The 18,082-nt window shown below is 43.3% G+C and overlaps 1 protein-coding gene across 4 annotated transcripts in view; it reads left to right on the top strand.

Moving 5' to 3' along the window:
• LOC138527555 (E3 ubiquitin-protein ligase TRIM39-like) overlaps window positions 1-18,082 on the top strand; it is a 500,407-nt gene that overhangs the window by 304,699 nt on the left and 177,626 nt on the right. For all 4 annotated transcript variants that reach the window (XM_069638827.1, XM_069638813.1, XM_069638820.1 and 1 more), the window contains 2 exons: window positions 4,754-4,776; window positions 17,670-17,776. In XM_069638827.1, coding sequence (XP_069494928.1) covers window positions 4,754-4,776; window positions 17,670-17,776 — 130 coding nt within the window. The remainder of the gene's footprint in view (window positions 1-4,753; window positions 4,777-17,669; window positions 17,777-18,082) is intronic.

Here is an 18,082-nt window from a genome sequence, read left to right as displayed (position 1 = left end):
GGGCATTGGAAACAGTCGGCCAAGGTTACTGCCTGCCTTTCCTACGTATACCTCAGAGTCATCCACCGGGGATCAGCTCTCAGAAAGCTCCAGATCCGCTCCTCTTGCAGGAAATTTTGGACCTGCTAGAGAAAGGTGCCATAGAACCGGTACCTGTAGCGGAGAGGAACAAGGGCTGGTACTCCCCTTACTTTCTCATTCCGAAGAAAGACGGAGGACTGAGACCCATCTTGGACTTGCGAGAATTGAACAAATTCCTCAGAAAAGACAAATTCAAGATGGTCACACTTTCTCAGATCCTCCAGGCCCTTCAGTTCCAGGACTGGTTGGTATCTCTGGACCTTCAGGACGCTTATTTCCATGTGCCTATCCATCTCAAACACAGGAAATACCTGAGGTTCGCAATTGGCAACTCTCACTATCAATTTCGAGTGCTGCCATTTGGGCTGACCTCCGCCCAGAGGGTCTTCACTAAGTTAATGTCGGTAGTGGCTGCAAGTCTAAGGAGGGAAGGGATTCACGTCTACCCCTACCTGGACGATTGGCTGATCAGGGCTATTTCTCCGGAACAAGCTCAGATCCAGCTAAATCACGTGTGCCACTTCCTTCACAGACTGGGCTTCTCCCTCAATTTAAAGAAGTCACAAATGATACCATCGCAGAGACTCCAGTTCATAGGAGCGATCCTGGATACTTCCCTGGGAAAAGCCTCGCCACCAGAGGTGAGGGCTCAAGATATTCTACAGATGGTTACCAAGTTCCAGCCTGCCCAACGTCTCCCAGCCTTCGACTTTTTGAGGTTGCTAGGCCTCATGGCATCCTGCATTTTCCTTGTGCCAGAGGCTCGCCTGAGAATGAGATCCCTCCAGTGGGCACTGAGGACTCAGTGGTCACAATTCTCGGGGAGAATGACAGATCTTCTTCAGGTTCCCGGCAGGGTGGCTCGAGACCTTCAGTGGTGGGCCTGTCAGGAGAACATTCTGAAAGGAGAACAGTTTTGGCAACCCTGGCCGGAGATAACAGTAGTCACGGATGCCTCACTCACGGGGTGGGGAGCCCACGCCAACGACTTGACCATCAGCGGTCGTTGGTCTCCATCGGAGTCCAGACTACACATCAACCTGTTAGAGCTGAGAGCCATCAGACTTGCGCTGAAGGCTTTCCTGCCAGCTGTACAAGGGAAGAATGTCCTGATAATGACGGACAACACGGTGGCCATGCATTACCTCAACAAAAGAGGAGGCGTAGGATCACTACCCCTGTGCAGAGAGGCGATGCAGCTCTGGTTTTGGGCAATCCAAGAAGGAATCTGTCTATCGGCAGTTCACCTAGCCGGAGAGAAGAACTTGACAGCGGACGCTCTGAGCAGGCAGAACACAGTCTCCCACGAGTGGGAGCTAGCTCAGGAAGTCCTTCAAGAGATCTTCGCCCTTTGGGGAACCCCTCAGGTAGATCTGTTCGCCACCAGCCTAAACAGGAAATGCGACCTGTTCTGCTCAAGGGAATTTCCTCCGAGAGGAGCTCTGGGAGACGCGTTCATAGTGGACTGGGAGTTTCCGCTTCTGTACGCGTTCCCACCGGTCCCTGTCATTCCTCAAATGATCAGGAGGTTGAGAAGATTCCGGCGAACCATGATCCTAATTGCCCCGGATTGGGCCAGGAGAACGTGGTACCCAGACCTTCTAGACTTGTCCATCTGCCCTCCAATTCGACTTCCACTAAGAGAGAACCTACTCTCACAGAAGGGAGGTCAGGTTCTCCATCCAGACATCAAAACCCTCAACCTTCACGCTTGGCTTCTGAACGGCTGAGGTACAAGGATTGGGACCTCCCTGATGATGTTATGGAGGTGTTGCTTTCGGCAAGGAGGCCAGCAACAAAGTCTTTATACCGCTGCCGTTGGAACAGATTTTGCAGCTGGTGTAGAGAACAGAATATCGACCCATTTTCATGTGGTACACCAATGGTTTTGTCCTTCCTACTATATTTGGCAAATTCAGGCCTTCAAATTGGCACCATTAAGGGCTATCTCGCAGCGCTATCCATCTTTAAGCGTACTGCGGAAGAACCATCCTATTTCAAATTACCCTTGGTAATACAGTTTCTAAAGGGGTTAACCAATGTTTATCCCCCATGGGATTTAAACTTAGTACTAACTTTCCTGATGGGTACACCTTTCGAACCTCTCCATTCTTGTTCGTTAAAATACCTTACCCTTAAAACTGTTTTATTAATAGCACTTACATCTGCTAGAAGGGTGAGCGAATTACAAGCTCTTTCTTGTAAACCCCCTCATACAATCTTTCACAAAGACAAAGTTGTCCTGCAAGTGAAGCCTAATTTCCTCCCAAAGGTGGTTTCTGAATTCCATATCACTCAGAAGATAACCCTACCATCTTTCTATCCTCCTCCTCACCCGGGGAAAGAGGAAGAGAGGTTACACAGACTAGACCCTAGGAGGGTTTTAAGTTTTTACATTAGTAGACTAGCCAGGATAAGATAGGCAGACCAGCTGTTTGTAGGTTACACAGGTCACAAGCTGGGGTTACCAATAACTAAGCAGGCCATTTCCAGATGGATCATTCTAGCCATTCTGGAATGTTATAAACTGGCAGGGAAAGAGCCCCCTCAAAACCTTAGGGCTCATTCGACCAGAGGTATTGCAGCTTCATCGGCCCTCAAAAGAGGCGTGCCGGTTAAAGACATATGTGCGGCCGCTACATGGTCGTCTGTCCATACCTTTACACGTTTTTACAATCTGGATTCCTCCTCCAGTCAGGAGACTAGGTTTGGAAGGGCTGTACTGCATTCTATTCATCAATAGAAGACAGCGTGAAGTCAGTACTCCCTCCTCCGAATATAGAATACTGCTATGGGAGCCTAGCTAAGATGAGGAATACATCGGAGGACACAATCCCTTCGAAGAACAAGTTACTTCTTACCTTGTAACGTTCTTTCGACGGGGATGTTCCTCCGACGTATTCCTCATCGACCCTCCCATCCATCCCCGCAGTTCTACTTCCCTTGTTGTTGCAGCTTACGCTCCTTCAGGGTGATTAGTCTAGTCCAGACAGTAATACTGTGGGCTACAAAACGGAACTGAGCAACGGACGCTGCGCGCGGCCTTTATAGGCAGGATGACGTTGAACGTCGATACGGCGGCTGTCGAGGGACATCGACTCGGAGGACTTCGACGTGCAGCGCCCTCTAGAGAAAAAATGTTCCGAGGCCAGCAGAGCTGGAAGGAGATATCTAAGATGAGGAATACGTCGGAGGAACATCCCGTCGAAAGAACGTTACAAGGTAAGAAGTAACTTGTTCTTTCATTTGGGCTCAAGACAGCCCAGGTTGGTGGTTCCAAGTTGGCTACTAAAGGGGACGCACAGTGGCAGTGAAACACTCCAGTGGCAATCCGGGCTCAAAATGTGGGTATTAACACCCACGTCCAAACTAAGCATCCTGATTACCTGGGAGGGCCACCCGGAGTGTTTGTTGCTTAATTTTAGGAAGCGTACTGCTATCTATATCCAAATGACGTTGAACATTTCATAAACATTGGATCTGCAATTACATTCGCTATTGTTTTATAAAACATCTGGTTATTATCAGCGAGAGATTGTAAGATATGATAGGTTATTTATAACGCGCTTAATACCCAGAGGTTTATAAGCGCGGACCCAGGGATCGAACCTGTGTTGCTCCGTGTCGTCTTTTTTCCAAGTCGAGCACGCTACCGGTGAGCGATCCTCCTGGGACAAGAGTATAGGTTGCTAGCACGTTTGTTCCAGGACATGGCTAATGGGTAAATGAATATTGGAAGTAAGATTGGCGAGCCCTTAAGTGGAGGCTTATGAAGCACATACATAGATTTGCAACATTGCTTTCTGTTGCCTGTTAGCTTGAATGACTTAAACCATTGTAAGGTATCTGGGGAAATGGCAGCATTTTGCTTTCGGCAGTCTGGGGATTGCGCCATTGTGAAATGCGTCAAAGGGTACTGGCCAGACTAGGTTGTGCAAAATGGTAAAGTCGCCAGTATCTGCAAAGTGTGAAGAGAAGACCCGGGCAATTAGCAAAGCTGTGACATTAGTGAAGCTAGGCTTACATGGGAAGAATTCAGTGGACAGGTGGTTTTCTCTAAGTGTTATGTCAGGTTCTTGGCGAACTTTTCCCAGGATTAAGACGGTGACATTCCCCTTTCTAAAGGCTTACTGCGGAGTCAAGGTTTGTTGAAGAACGAGATATTCCCTGGATTGCATATTTAGTGAGTCTAATGGGCGCCATATTGTGTACCATCTCATAAAATACTTGTATAAAATCTAAAGTTCGTCAGTTGGCCTTCGTAGAACCCTGAAGTCGTTTTGTGCTAAGTGAGATCCAGTTAGCAGTCAATATTTTGTAGCGTGAGTTTCATGCTCTTGGCTCTTGATTGGGCATTATAGAGTTGACAATGAACACAGAGAAGGAGAGGATCCTGTGATCGCACCGGATCAATAGTAATTGGTGGAGGAAGGGATCGAGTTTGCATTTTTAATCCAGTAACTGTTGGGGAACCGTGGCATGAGAGTGGTGGAAAGTTGGTTGTGCTGCTCTGGCACCTTCACCTCAGGTGTTTGCATTCCCTGCCCTATCCTTCCCATTTGTCACCCAATTGTATCCATTTGCAGAGTAGGTCTTTGTCAGTTTGACATGCAGTCCTCTGTGGCCCAGACATTAATCTATTTCTAACATGTGTTTCTCTCTTGTTTTCTAGGATATGAAAAGCATCCTTAGAAGGTACGGTTAATTAATTTGCCATCTAATAATAAAACGAATAATTCTAAAATAATGTGTGGTTATTCATATGATTGTCTGTAATACCATGCGCGTATGTCATATGCAGTTAGCCTTATGATATGATCAGTATTAATAATGCTTGCACAATATTATATCACAGTATAATATGGAGCTATGCCGCGATTACTGTCCCCCAAGTATACTAAAGCATACATTTCACATACTACTAATAATTACACTACTGTTAATAATAATGATACAAAAATAAGGCATGGTTTATGCAGTAAGTAAACATGTAAATTCCTCCTAAGGAAACATCAGGCTGTGGTCTGTGGTAGGGCAATGGTATCACATGGTTTCATTTTCCAGTTTTGTGTAAATTACATTGAGGGGACTACATCTATGTGCACTTCCTTGCATGGAAGTTGTAGATGGCATTCAAATTACTAATGCGATTCAGGGAAGGGGCAAGGGCTTTTATTAAGCTTTTTGTGGGCACTGGAGCAGTCTCTCTCACTCTCTCTCGTCTGCAACGGGATGTCCTCCGTAACCCAAGCTTCCGTAGCCCCCAGGTTAGTATTATCGATTGGTAAACCCTACTGTCTGTTTGCCTTAGGCTACTGATGACTCCCTAAGATGCTGGCCCTGAGGTACTTATAATCTCTCCCTACACTATCCAGTGTTTAATGTTCTGAGGGATTCAGAAAAGTGCATTGTAGTTGCTTGGTTTTAGTCAGGCTTGTTCAATCATGCTCTCCTTCCCTCTTTTATTCTTAGTGTCTTCCTATTACTCGTCTCACCAATTCTTTGTCGCTCCAATGTTTCCCTCTTCCTAGTTCTCGGCCTCTAGCCTTTGGTGTTACCACTGGGCCACACTCCTCTCTACTGCTCCCTCCTCCACTCGTTTGCTCCCTCCTCTGCGCCATTGCTCCTTCCTCCACTCTACTCCTCAAACACCCTCCTTTCATCCTCTTGCCATGTGCTTACATACACTCTCTACAGTAGCATTTCTGCTTGTTTTAATTGTGATATGGTTTACAAAGATAAAACAATACACAAAGAAATATTACAAAGTGTTAACCGTCAACAGTACTATCACATTATAAATACATTTCATTAGTAGAAGATTACAAACACAGGTATAAAAAAAGAAGGACCCATTAATGGTAATTGGTAATAGATCCAATCAAATCCAAGCTAAGAAATGGCAACATTCAACCGTAAGAGTTTACTCAGGCAAGCATCAAAGAATCCATATATCTACACACACACACTTCCTTTTTTTAAATACCAAAGAGCTCAAGCAGGAGTTTCGAATTGATTGTACACAAATTCATTTCTTATATTACAATTAAAAGAGTATTTGATTTTGGGGCAGTTACTATCGATGTCATTATTACTATTGGCTACTTGTCCATTTTTATACTTATCGTCAAGGAGCAGAAATATTTCTTTTAAAAAACCAACCAACGCAAGATTTAGGGAGAGTTGTATACCGTTATACGTGTTATAGTGCGGAAAATGTTCATTTTGTGTTTGAAGCTGGCGCTGTTACAGTCCGCGCCTATTTTGTGTGCGAGGGAAGACTTTGCATCCTTTGTCTGTGGCATGCATATTCAGTGCGGGTGTGATGGCTACTTTATCATTTTTGGTGATTGATTCATGGTTTCTGTACGAACAAGCAGGATGTGAAGCTACTCGGCAACCTGCAAGACCTGACCACCTCCTTAAAAGATATATTTACTAGTCTGGCATGGCTGGGGCAGTGTCAGTTAACTTAGGCCTGGGAGTTGTCATGAGATGTGCAGTGTGTACATTACACATGTGTGTATCAAACCCGCTCAGACATGTAAAACCTTACTTTGCAATTGGTGCCCCTATCTTTGCTGGTCTCTCTGCTGTGACGCCTGATAAGTGAGACTGCTGTACTGCTGTAATTTTGAATAGTGGCACTGATGGGAAGTGGAGAAACTGCCCATTAGAAATTCAGCATTATTTGATTATAGGATGGTTGTCTTTATTCTTGCTTGGTTACTTCTTATTGTATAACAAAGGGGGTGGTTACCGCCGTTCAAAGTTAAACCATTCTTAGAATGTAGAATGTTATATTTAGAAGGAACTGTAGTGGTGTTTAGAAGTGATCACCCTATTCCAAACCTGCAAGAACTTAAACATGAACTCGCATTTATCTGTAAATAGCAAAGCAGATTAAATCATTCTTTATACGCCCTTTTTAATCAGGGAACATGTGTTTATTTACATGTGGTCTAAAAGAAAATCATATACACATCTTTAGGCAAAGCAAACTCATTATGCTACATTTTACCATGGTGTATAAAGCAACGAGATAGTAGACAATGTTAAACACTAGGATTGTCCATTTTGGAGAAAAACAGAGATTCTGTATTTAGAACTATGACCAACATTTGTATTTTAGTTAGAAGGATATCTCTTATGCATGAACCTGTCTGCAGAAGAGGGTTTGTTCCTAGTACATACAACATAACTTTTTTCAGCATAAATCTATACATTGATATTGCTCCTGTAATCTACTGACAGAGCTACAATGTTCTCTAATGCAATCAGTATGTGTGGCATCAGAATGTATTTCAATTCACCCAACCATAAAATGCTCACAGAAAGTAAAGTGCATTGTGTTCTGTGGGCGCCATTATGTACATGACATTGAGGTCAGGGGAAAGAAAAAAACAACAAACAAACAGAAAAGCAAAAAAACAGACTTATCACAAAATGTGGCATTATTTAGAAAGTGCACAGTCTGGCTTCATGCAGTTTAGTTAGGCAAGCCAAGTTCTGATGTTTTGTGTTGAAGTCTTTGCACATCAGTGAAGTAGTGGCCAATCCTTGGTCAACGTCGGGAAAAGAAAAATCCCTGATGTTTAACTGGAGGCAGGCAGGAGCCTGCTACAGTGACGTTTTGGCCTTAGAGATACCAACCTTCTTCTGGGCCAAGAGGATGGTAGAGGCCTACAATAATGTGTAAAGAAAGGGGATGGAATTTAGATAAAGTACAAGCACGGGAGAGTGTAACCACATCAAATACAATCTGGGCAACAGTTAAAAAGAGCAACCATAGAATGCACATGTAAAGGTGTATTCTGGTCTAAAACAAGGGATTAAAACAACTGACCTGGGATATGTCCGGGCTGGGGAGAGGAGGGAGTGAAGGACAAAGCTTGATCTGGATCGTGTGGAAAGGGATCCCGTCTCACGGTATATGTAGTACCTTGTTATGGCGTTGAGGATAGTAGCTGTTTGTATCCTGTAATGTCCAAAAACAGGGCTATGTCAGTGGCATGCCATGGGAATGGGCAAAAAGGAAGAAAAATCTACACAGTGCTGTTGCAAATCCACTAGAATTCAAGTGCACTGGGCATAGATATCTAATAGTGTCCAAAATTTAACATACCTATGGTTAACCAGCTCAGTTGGAGGCGTGTAGGCGTGGGACTTGAGCGTGGAAGGGTCCGTGTGTCTGGAAGGACGGTCATGGAGCCCGAAATGCCTTCATTGTATAGTGCATCTAAAGAGAAGGTGAAAAGCTATTATGAGCAGGCTACCAGCAGGCAAAGAGTTAACCACCGGTATAGTGTTGGGGCTAACCAGAGTGGGACCCCTAAGGGAGAGCAGCTTACCTGCATGGAGTCCGTGGATGCAGATACCTCGAGTGCTGCTGTCTACCGCGAAGGTGCGTCCAGCCTGCAGGAACGCTGGGCAAAGAATTCATGGATGTGCGCCTGTGCTAAGGAGCAGTGTGTGCGCCAAACAGGGGAGCAGGACTGGGGCTGCGCATGCGTGGGGAGTTAGTGGCTGAGGGACAGTGTATGTGGAGTCCCTAGTGAAGAGCCACTAGTCTCCTCACGCATGCATACAGGGATCAGAAACAAAGTTGTAGAACCCCACGGAAAGTGCCCGGCCAAGAGAAGGCAGCTCGGGCAAAAGATCCGGACGTGTAGTACAAGTATCAAAGGTACTGTACAAGTTTGCCAGGCTATATGTATATACGAGCCTGATAGTAAAGTGTCTTGAGTGCACATGACAATTACTCAGTATTTTGCTATATGCTAAAGACAAAAAGAATAATTAGAGCGGGAGGGGGGGCTGGGCTGAGCCGCGCTCTGGGATCGAACGTGTAACAGTAAGGGAGGAGCTCTATGGGCAAGATCGAATGCGGACTCTCCCAAATGTGGATAGAGATAAAGTACACGGGGGGGGGAGGGTGAGAGGAGGGGGAAGAAATACAGTTCTAATGGTAGTTTTCTGATGCTGGGGCTTCATTCAGCCCGTGTTCAATTGTGTGCAATTTAAACATCCACCACACCTCTTTGTAATTGAGGGCATTTTTGATGTTTGAGGTGTACTGGATTTTATCAAGGACCCACCATTTCAACTGTTCCTGGGTGTGTTTGAATTCCACATAGTGGGAGACCAGTGGTGCTGAAGTTGAGCGGCATCTTATTTTGGAGCGATGTTCCCCGATGCGTTTGTGTACTGGTCTTGTCGTTTGGCCTACATACCGTAAACCGCATGGGCATTCAATGGCATATACTACGTCTGGAGTTTTACAGTTGGTAAATTGCCTAAGCATCCAGTCCTTACCTTCAATTTTGAAGGATTTGATTTTGCTTGTGTACTTGCAGGCTGTACAATTGCCACAAGGGTGGTGGCCTGTCGGTGTTCTGAGGTCCCACAATCCTGTTCTGGTAGATTTCTTAGGCAGACGAGCATGTGTGAGCCACTCGCTGAGGTTTGTAGACCTTTTCAGTGCCATCCTGGGTATAGGTTCATCTGGAAGGTTTTGGTGTACAAGTGGCCAGAATTGGTTACTTCTTATTACCTTTCTATTTAAATAGCTTGGAGGGAGGAGATTTTGTTAATTTTTAGTTTTTTAAATAAAAAATGGACAGGTCAGAACCTGAGCAGTTTAAAATTAAGATAGTAGGTGATGGCGTTATAGTTATAGGGTAACTCATCATAGTTCTTTTATGCAGAGGGGTAGGGTATGGGTAATTGCTGTAGTGTATTGTAAGGAAGGGGGAGATTGATAGGAAAATGCTTGGTGTATTGGCATAGAACTACTGGTAAGTATAGTTCAGGATAATGAAAACTTTGTACATAAAAGTGCTTATAAAGAGTGAAGAATATCAGATGCTAACGTTAGGAAATCACTTAAATATGTTGTTAGTTGAATGTTTGTCTATTTGTGTTGTCTTATTGTGTTTGTTGTCTAATGTTTTTTCACACGGAATATGTTGCATGTTTGCTAGTTTTGTAAAGAAAGAAACATACTTACCTCTTAGCTAATAAGCAGACAGATATACATTATTAGGACAGGATGTCTTTGAATTTCATCTCATGGAATGTGAAGGGTATAAATTGTGCTTTTAAAAGAAGAAAAGTTATGGAGAGGCTTTGGAGAAGTAAAAGAGATATAGTGTTTATACAAGAAACTCATGTGATGGAACAATTTGGAAGCTTTCTGATGAATTCTAGATACACACAAGCAATATCTAATTGTTAGCACTTGAAATCATGGGAAGTGAGCATTTTGTTTAGGAGAGGGCTAGCTGTAAAAATTGAGAAGATAGTAAAGGATGACGAAGACCGTATATTATTAGTGGAGATAATACATAATAGAGAAAGGGTGACAGTAGGATCAATGTATGCCCCATGCTCACCAACTGTAGTTTTATTTGACAAACTGAGTAAATTGTTAGAAGAAATGCAAGGAGAAAATATAATTTTGGGAGGTGACTTTAATGCTGTACTTAATAGTAAGCTTGATAGGAAGTCAGATTGCAGATATAGTGGTGAAGGAATAAGTGGTGAATTTCGTGGCTTTATACAAAAGTATACTTTGGTAGATATATGGAGGGAGATCCAGCAGTCAGGTAAGATGTACACGTACTACTCAATGGTACATAACCCATATTCCAGAATAGATTATCTACTTATGACGAATAGCTTGGTTAGTCAAGTGGTAGGTTCGGAGATTAGGGAACAAGCAATCTCTGATCATGCACTAATTGAAATGCAAATGATGATCACAGATCTGAAAAGCAATACAAAGAGATGGAGGCTACAAGCAGAGGTGTTAAAAGATCTGATAGTTATCAAGGGACTGGAGAACATTATTAATACATTCTTTGATGAGAACATAGAAACGGCAGATATAAAAGTGATTTTGGATTGTTTCAAAGCAGTGATGAGAGGTGAGCATTAGATCTGCTAATGCTAGGAAGAAGAGTTTGGAGAAAGTAAAATAAATGGAGGAAGAGGATAGAGGCCTACAGAGAAAATAGCAAATTCTGGTACATGAACTGAGAAGGTTGGAAGGGGAGATGATGAATCAAATAAACACAATAGCCGGTAAAGGGATCTTGTATATTAAACAGAAATTCTGGGAGTTTGGAGAAAAAAATTGTAAGAAATTAAAGGGATTTGCAGAGGAAACATGTGTTACATCTATAATAACTGATGAAGGGAAAACATTGATTAAGAACACTGAGATGTGTGATTAATTTAGAGAGGTTTTCTTACAGACTATATATGGAAGATACTTTTCCAAGTAATGAAGACTTGAATGTCTTCTTTTATAAAGTTAAGCTCCCCAAACTATATTCAGAAGGATATAGCAAGGTTGAGGCAGATATTAAAGTTGATGAAGTAGTTGAAGCAATAAAACAACTAAATGGAGGGAAATCACCCGGACCAGATGGGTTAATTCTGGAATTTTATAAATGTTTTATAGACCAGTTATAGACCAGTTAGCACCAACTAAACAGAGGGAAATCACCAGGCCAGATGGGTTAATTCTGGAATTTTATAAATGTTTTATAGACCAGTTATCGCCAATACAGTGTAAAGTATTCAATAATTTCTGGCTGTCAGGGATTTTGTAATGACAGAGGCCTTAATATTTGTAATCCCAAAACAGGATAAAGACCATCGGAAATGTGAGAACTATAGACCGATATCTTAATTAAATGTAGATTTAAAAATATTCACTAAAATATGGCCAAATAGTCTGTACAGCTACATAGGAGACTTAGATATTTGGTTATGACCATAGCAGAACAATTTTAAATGTAATAGGCTCACATAATAATAAAGGGTCAGATACCCTATTATTATTTTTTTTAAGTTGAGAAGGCTTTTGATATGGTTAAATGGAGCTTTTTGGAATATTAACTGAGAGCTATGGGGTTTGGGCCGAATTTTATCCAGACGGTTAATTACATACATATGAACATAACAGCAAGGGTGCAAATTAATGGTTTAATATCGGAAGCGTTTTCTTTATCAAAGGGTACCAGGCAGGGGTGCCCATTGTCACCTTTCTTGTTCAATCTAGAAGTAGTAAAAGAATAAAGGGGATTCAAATAGGATGTAGTGAACTGGAAATATTAGCTTATGCGAAAGATGTGACTATTCTTCTTTGTAATCCGTCAGTGTGTGGGCCGGTCCTAAGAGAAATGTTGGAGAAGGTGGGAAAACTATCAGGTCATAAGATCAACTGGAATAAAGCAAAGTTTTTCCCCTTTCAGCTGTATATGATAAAAGTATATTGGAATCCTGGAATTGCAAATGGTCCCCAAACGGAGTGTGATATCTAGGGATTCATATTATTAGAAACTTGAAACAAATTGGGAAACTAAATACTGGTAGGATAATAGAAACATTTTCAATGAATATAAAGAAATGGGAACGGTTGTCCTTAAATTTGTGGGCTAAAATAAACGCAATTAAGATGGTATTATTAATGAAAGTATAGTATGTTTTAAAATCGCTTCCTTTATTATGAGTTACAAAAAAAATTCAGAAAATCAAAAAGGTTTTTCTGAACTTTTTATGGGGGATCGCTAAAAAAAAACGTTTTCCAAGAAATATGTTGCATGGAGTGCAAGAAGTGGGGTTTGGGGGATCCGGATCTTTTTAAATATTATAAGGGATTCCTTATAAAGAAAGGCTCACACTACTTTAGAAATGAGAATAGGAAAGACCGGATCTGGTTGAAGATTGAAAGAAACATCTGTAAGCCTTATGCTCTTGATACCATTTATACAATTAAAAAGATATCAGGGAAGAATATAAAGCTTCAACCCAGTTTAGTGAGTAGGAATGTGTTAGTAACATGGTTTAAAGAAAATGGTCAACACTTTGGGTTTAGTCATGATATGATATTATATTTTATTTGTATCGTGCTCGTACACAAGTGTTTAAGAGCGCGACTAGGCAAGGGAGGGGAAACAGGGGAGAACACAAAACAACAACGAACTTACTGGGCCCAGTGACATTTAGAACGCACAAGTGCATGGGAAAGGGAAAAGGGAAAAAGTGCATGGAAGGGGGAGAGTGGGAAGTGCAGCGCTGAGGAGAGCAGATAAATAATAAATACAAATACATAGAAAATGGAGGCAATAAACAGTGGTAGTACAGCCAGCAAGTGACAAGTGCTGTGTTTATGGCTGCAGACTGGGTAAGTCTGATAAGTGCAGAAAAGAAGAAAAAGGGGGGGCTGTATGGGTACAGATACAGTCCACCAGTGCAGGAGGTGGCCAGGAGGCAGTGCAGGAGGGTGGAAGGGTGAGCAGGTACCTGGGCCCAGGGGAAAGAGGGTGGCCAGGTGCACAGTGCCAAGAGAGAGCCAGTCAGCAGGGGATAGGGGGAGAGAAGGCAGCATCAAAGAGGAAGGTCTTGAGTTGCTTCCGGAACCAGAGATGGTTCTCCTCAAGTTTTAGAGAGGCAGGGAGGCTGTTCCAGCGGGAGGCCCCAGCCGAAGATAGAGATCTACCCCCAGCTTGTTTCTTTGAAAAACAATTGACCCAGAGGGAGTTAGAGGTAGAGGAGCAAAGAGCTTGAGAGGGGAGGTATTTGCGGAGGGATAGCTGAAGGTATTTTGGACCCAGGCCCCAGAAAGCCTTGTGGACAATGCAGAGGGTTTTTAATTTAATCCTTGCATCCAATGGCAGCCAATGGAGAGATTTCAGAGCTGGAGAGATACGTTCCAAGCGCTTAAGGGCAAGGGCAAGTCTCGCAGTCCTGTTCTGGATAAGTTGCAGAGGGCGAGAGTAGAGGCAGGTAGATTTAGAAAGAGGCTGTTACAATAGTCCAACCTAGAGAGAACCAGAGCTTGAGAGAGTGTGAACTTCTGAGGGAAGGAGAGGAAAGGCAGAGTACCTCTGAGGAGGTGCAACAGGAAGTTTGACTTTTTAGAGACCTCAGAGATATGGGTGGAGAAGGAAAGTGTGGAGTCAAAGATGACCCTAAGGTTCTTAGCCTCGGAGGTAGGGGTAAGAGGGGGCCAAGGGAGGCAGGCCAGAGAGTGAGGGAAAAAGATGGAGATGGTGTGCCGATGAGGAGGATCTCAGTCTTGCTGGCATTCAGACAAAGATCATTGGCGGCACACCAATCTTGAATGGCAGTTAGGTAGTCAGAGATGAGAGAGGGAGAGGAGGTGGCTGGGCAGCCGGCAAATTACTTGAGTGTCATCAGCATAACACAGGAATTTTGAGCAGAAAATGATAATGCAGTGGGCAAGAGTTGCCAGGTATTGGTTGAAAAGCCAGGGTGAGAGGTTAGACCCCTTGGGAACCCCACAGGTAGAGAGGAAGATAGATGATAGGAAGGACCCCAGTTGGACCTGGGAGGGTTGATCAGAGAGGAAAGAAGTTAGCCAGGCCAGAGCCTGATCAGTGATACCCAGGTTATCACAGAGACGGTTGAGCAGGATGGTGTGGTTGACCGTGTCGAAGGCAGAAGAGAGATCAAGAAGGATGAGGACAGAGGCAATGTTAGAGTCCAGGTTGGAGAGAAGACCTTCACGGATGTTCAGGAGAGCGGTTTACGTGCTTCTGGCTGCTTTGAAGCCAGACTGGTGGTCATGGAGACAGCCAACAGAATCTGAATGAAGGTTAAGCTGAAAGATGGGCAGCTTTTCCAGGAGTTTGCCCAGAAAGGGGGTAATGGAAATTGGGCGATAGTTAGCCGTACAGGAAGGTTCAGCTGTGGGTTTCTTGAGAAGAGGATGCACAAGGGAGTGCTTCAGATGGGAGGGGAAGGATCCTGAGGCAAAGCAGTGGTTGCAAAAATCGGCAAGGGCCAGAGCGAGGGTGTCGATGTGGTCCTTGATGGTTTTAGAGGAACATGGATGAACCTGTTTTGACGAGGCTTTCATAGATCGGACTTGTCTAGCGACCTCGTCAGGGGAGAATATTGGAAAGGAAGAGAAGGACGTTGGGGCGTGGTTAAAGGGGGGTCCGCAAGCACAGACTGAGAGGGAATAGGGGGGGCAGGGGAGGAGAGGGTGGACAGGATGTTCTGGGTTTTTTAAATAAAGTGCGAGGCAAGGGCATTGCAGAGAGCCTGGGAGGCAAGAGGAGGGGTGGGGACTGCCAAAGGGTTGGCAAGCTACTTGCAGATTTTAAAGAGTTCAGCTGAGTTGTTAGATATCGCAGAGACATGGCCTTGAATGTGGGCTCTCTTCTTAGTGCGGACAGAGAGTCGTTATTGCCTTTGGAGCAGGCGGCAGGCCAGTTCGTCAGAGGATGAGCAAGAAGCACTCCATTTCCTCTCAGATGCCCTACACTTACTTTTAAGTGTAGCTAGGTCGGATTCATACAAGGAGTTGCACTTGGCTTTGGATTTCAAGCAGATCCTCATGACAGGGGCAAAAACATCAAGAGTATCAGAGATAGAAGAGTAGAGAAGGGACAGGGTTGTGTCGGGGTGTGAGTCAGCCAGAGGAGGAGGAGGGGGAGAGAAGGTGGCAGCGAAAGCCTCAGCTGACACACGCTTCATAGGTCGGATGTCCGAGAAAATAGGTGGCAGTGTTGGGGTGGGGTTGGCCTGGGGGGAAGAGAGTGAGAGATGGGAGGAGAGAAGGCAGTGGTCACTCCAGGAGAGAGAGTGGTCCGAAGGATAGAGAGGGGGAGGCCAGGGGAGATCATGACATCAAGTGTGTGTCCAGCAGAGTGCTTTGGGCCAGAGGGAAGGATAAAGAGGGAGAGGGAATCGCAGAGGTTTCGAAAGAGCAGAGATGAGGGACAGGGAGAATCGAGGTGGATGTTGAGGTCACCAAGGAGGAGGAGTTGAGTGGTAGAGGCCAGGATCGAGGAGGAGAGGTCAGCCCATTCAGAGAGAAAAGAGGTGAATTGCCCGGGAGGCAGGTAGAGAGTCATGAGGCGTCCATATGGCATAATTAAGCATTGCAACTGCAAAATAAATACACTGGCAGAGCTGGATTAAGAGAGGTATATTTAAGATTAGGGATATCTTGGGAGGAAATGGGATACTGAGTTTTGAGGAGTTATAAAGTAAATACAGCTTGACTAAGAGAGAATTGATTTGTTATACAGAAATAAGTATTCTTATAAATCAGAGCATGAATATGCTTGATAGGGACATGGAGAAGAGGCCAGAGATTTGCAAATTGTTTGATGGACAGCAGCACAGAGTGTCCACTTATATGAACTTTATGGCTATGGGACTGGATTATGTTAATTCATGGCTAGGATTGAGAGAAGTTTGATCAGATGAAACTAATCTAGAGATAACAGAAAAGGAATGAGAGGATCTACTGAGAGTAAGATCTAAAACAAAAATGGATAGGAGCTTACGGCTCATAAAACCAAAAATTATTTGCAGAATATACTGGACCCTGGAAAAAATGCATAAGCATAAATTATTGGAAGATGATATGTTTGGAGTTGTGATAGGAATAGAGGGACCTTATTGCATTTACTCTGGGATTGCCCAAGAATGCATATGTTTTGTTTTGGAAGGAAGTTTTAGACAGAGTAGATCTCATCTTAAATATAACTATTCCTAGGACGGCCGCGAGTGTGATCCTTTTAATGCGTAGGGGAAGATGTTTAAGTGCAAGAGAATTTGAGGCATGGATTGACCAAGCTTTAACAGTTGCTGTTAAATTGATTCTTGGAGTCTGGAAAAGTAGGAAAAAGCCAGTTGTGGAGGATTGGTTGGTGGAAATGCAAATAATATCTAAATATGAGAAAGTGGCATTTGAAAATACGGATGAGATAGAGGTTTACCTTTCATTATGGTGTCCTTTTAATAATTTATATGATTAATTTACTTACTTAACTAAATGGGTTTTTTTGTCGTCGTAATTGTTGTGTTGTGTTGCCTGTCTGTGTTACCTTGCCGATTTATTTTTGGATTGGATTACATATGTAACTACTACTATAGAGTTGAGAGTTCACTGTACAAGATTGTAGGGTTAGTGCAATGGGGATGTGGAGGTTATATTATTAAGGCATATTCATATATTTTGTAGCAGATCTGGAGATCTTGAAGCATCTCTGCTATCCACTTGAGCAAATCTTTTTAAATCTTAGTGATGCTCCAGGCATATCCAGATTTGACCCCTTGTTAAGCTTTGCGAATCAGATCTAAGAGGCGCAAATCTGAGATGCCAATGGGCATGTTCTCATTTGCTCCAGTGCAAACCTTTATGAATCAGACCCAATAACTGCTCGGGAGAGTATGGAGAGAGTTGGGATTTCATGACCATTAAATCCTTACCCTCTCTTCTGATACTGCAAACCTGTGCCAGTAATCTCATTACACAGAAACTTGCAAGACCATCTTAATGCTCAATGCTCAAAAACATTGCATTGCTTTGCACTGTCAGATAAAGCCAGACATTTGCCAAAGATTGTATTTGTGTCACATACAATAGTGTCTTAATATTACATGTTTGTTAGAATGTGTTGTGTGTGGGTTTGGCATTCTACCAAAGCCTCCCTGTCCTTGCTGGGTATTATTCTCTTAATCCCATTTGCCTATCCTGCCCCGCATCTTTGTTGACTGCGCACTTTATAAACTAACGGTTGTTCCCTCGTTCTCAGGTGTGAACAGCTCTTGGTCAGGACAGAGTCTGACGCAGTCAGTCAGTGTATACAAGCATTTCAGAACCAGCAAAGCCTGATTTATCATAACATACAGAAGACGAAAGGTAAAAATAGAAATGTATTGTAAAGTTAGGTGCATTTGTTTGCAAACCAAAATCAAAAAGCACACTAGATTTTTAAGATCTATCTGTTAGGAATAAAGTTTAACTTGTCTAATGTTCTTCTCAAATGTAGTTTATTATTCTAGACCAAAGTAAGGATTTTGCAGAAGCAAACAGAGCACAAGCCAACACGTTTTAACACCACTACGACATGACGCATTCTCTGACAGTATCATCTTTGTATATAGTTGAAATGAACTTCACTAAAATTCTAAATATTTTGTATCCTACTTCTCTTTTGCTGCTGTC

Source organism: Ambystoma mexicanum, chromosome 1q (assembly GCF_040938575.1).
Source record: "Ambystoma mexicanum isolate Mex_15411 chromosome 1q, UKY_AmexF1_1, whole genome shotgun sequence".
NCBI classification, from domain to species: domain Eukaryota; kingdom Metazoa; phylum Chordata; class Amphibia; order Caudata; family Ambystomatidae; genus Ambystoma; species Ambystoma mexicanum.
The sequence above is the reverse complement of the archived record's forward strand: the minus strand, read 5'-3'. Positions and strand labels throughout refer to the sequence as shown.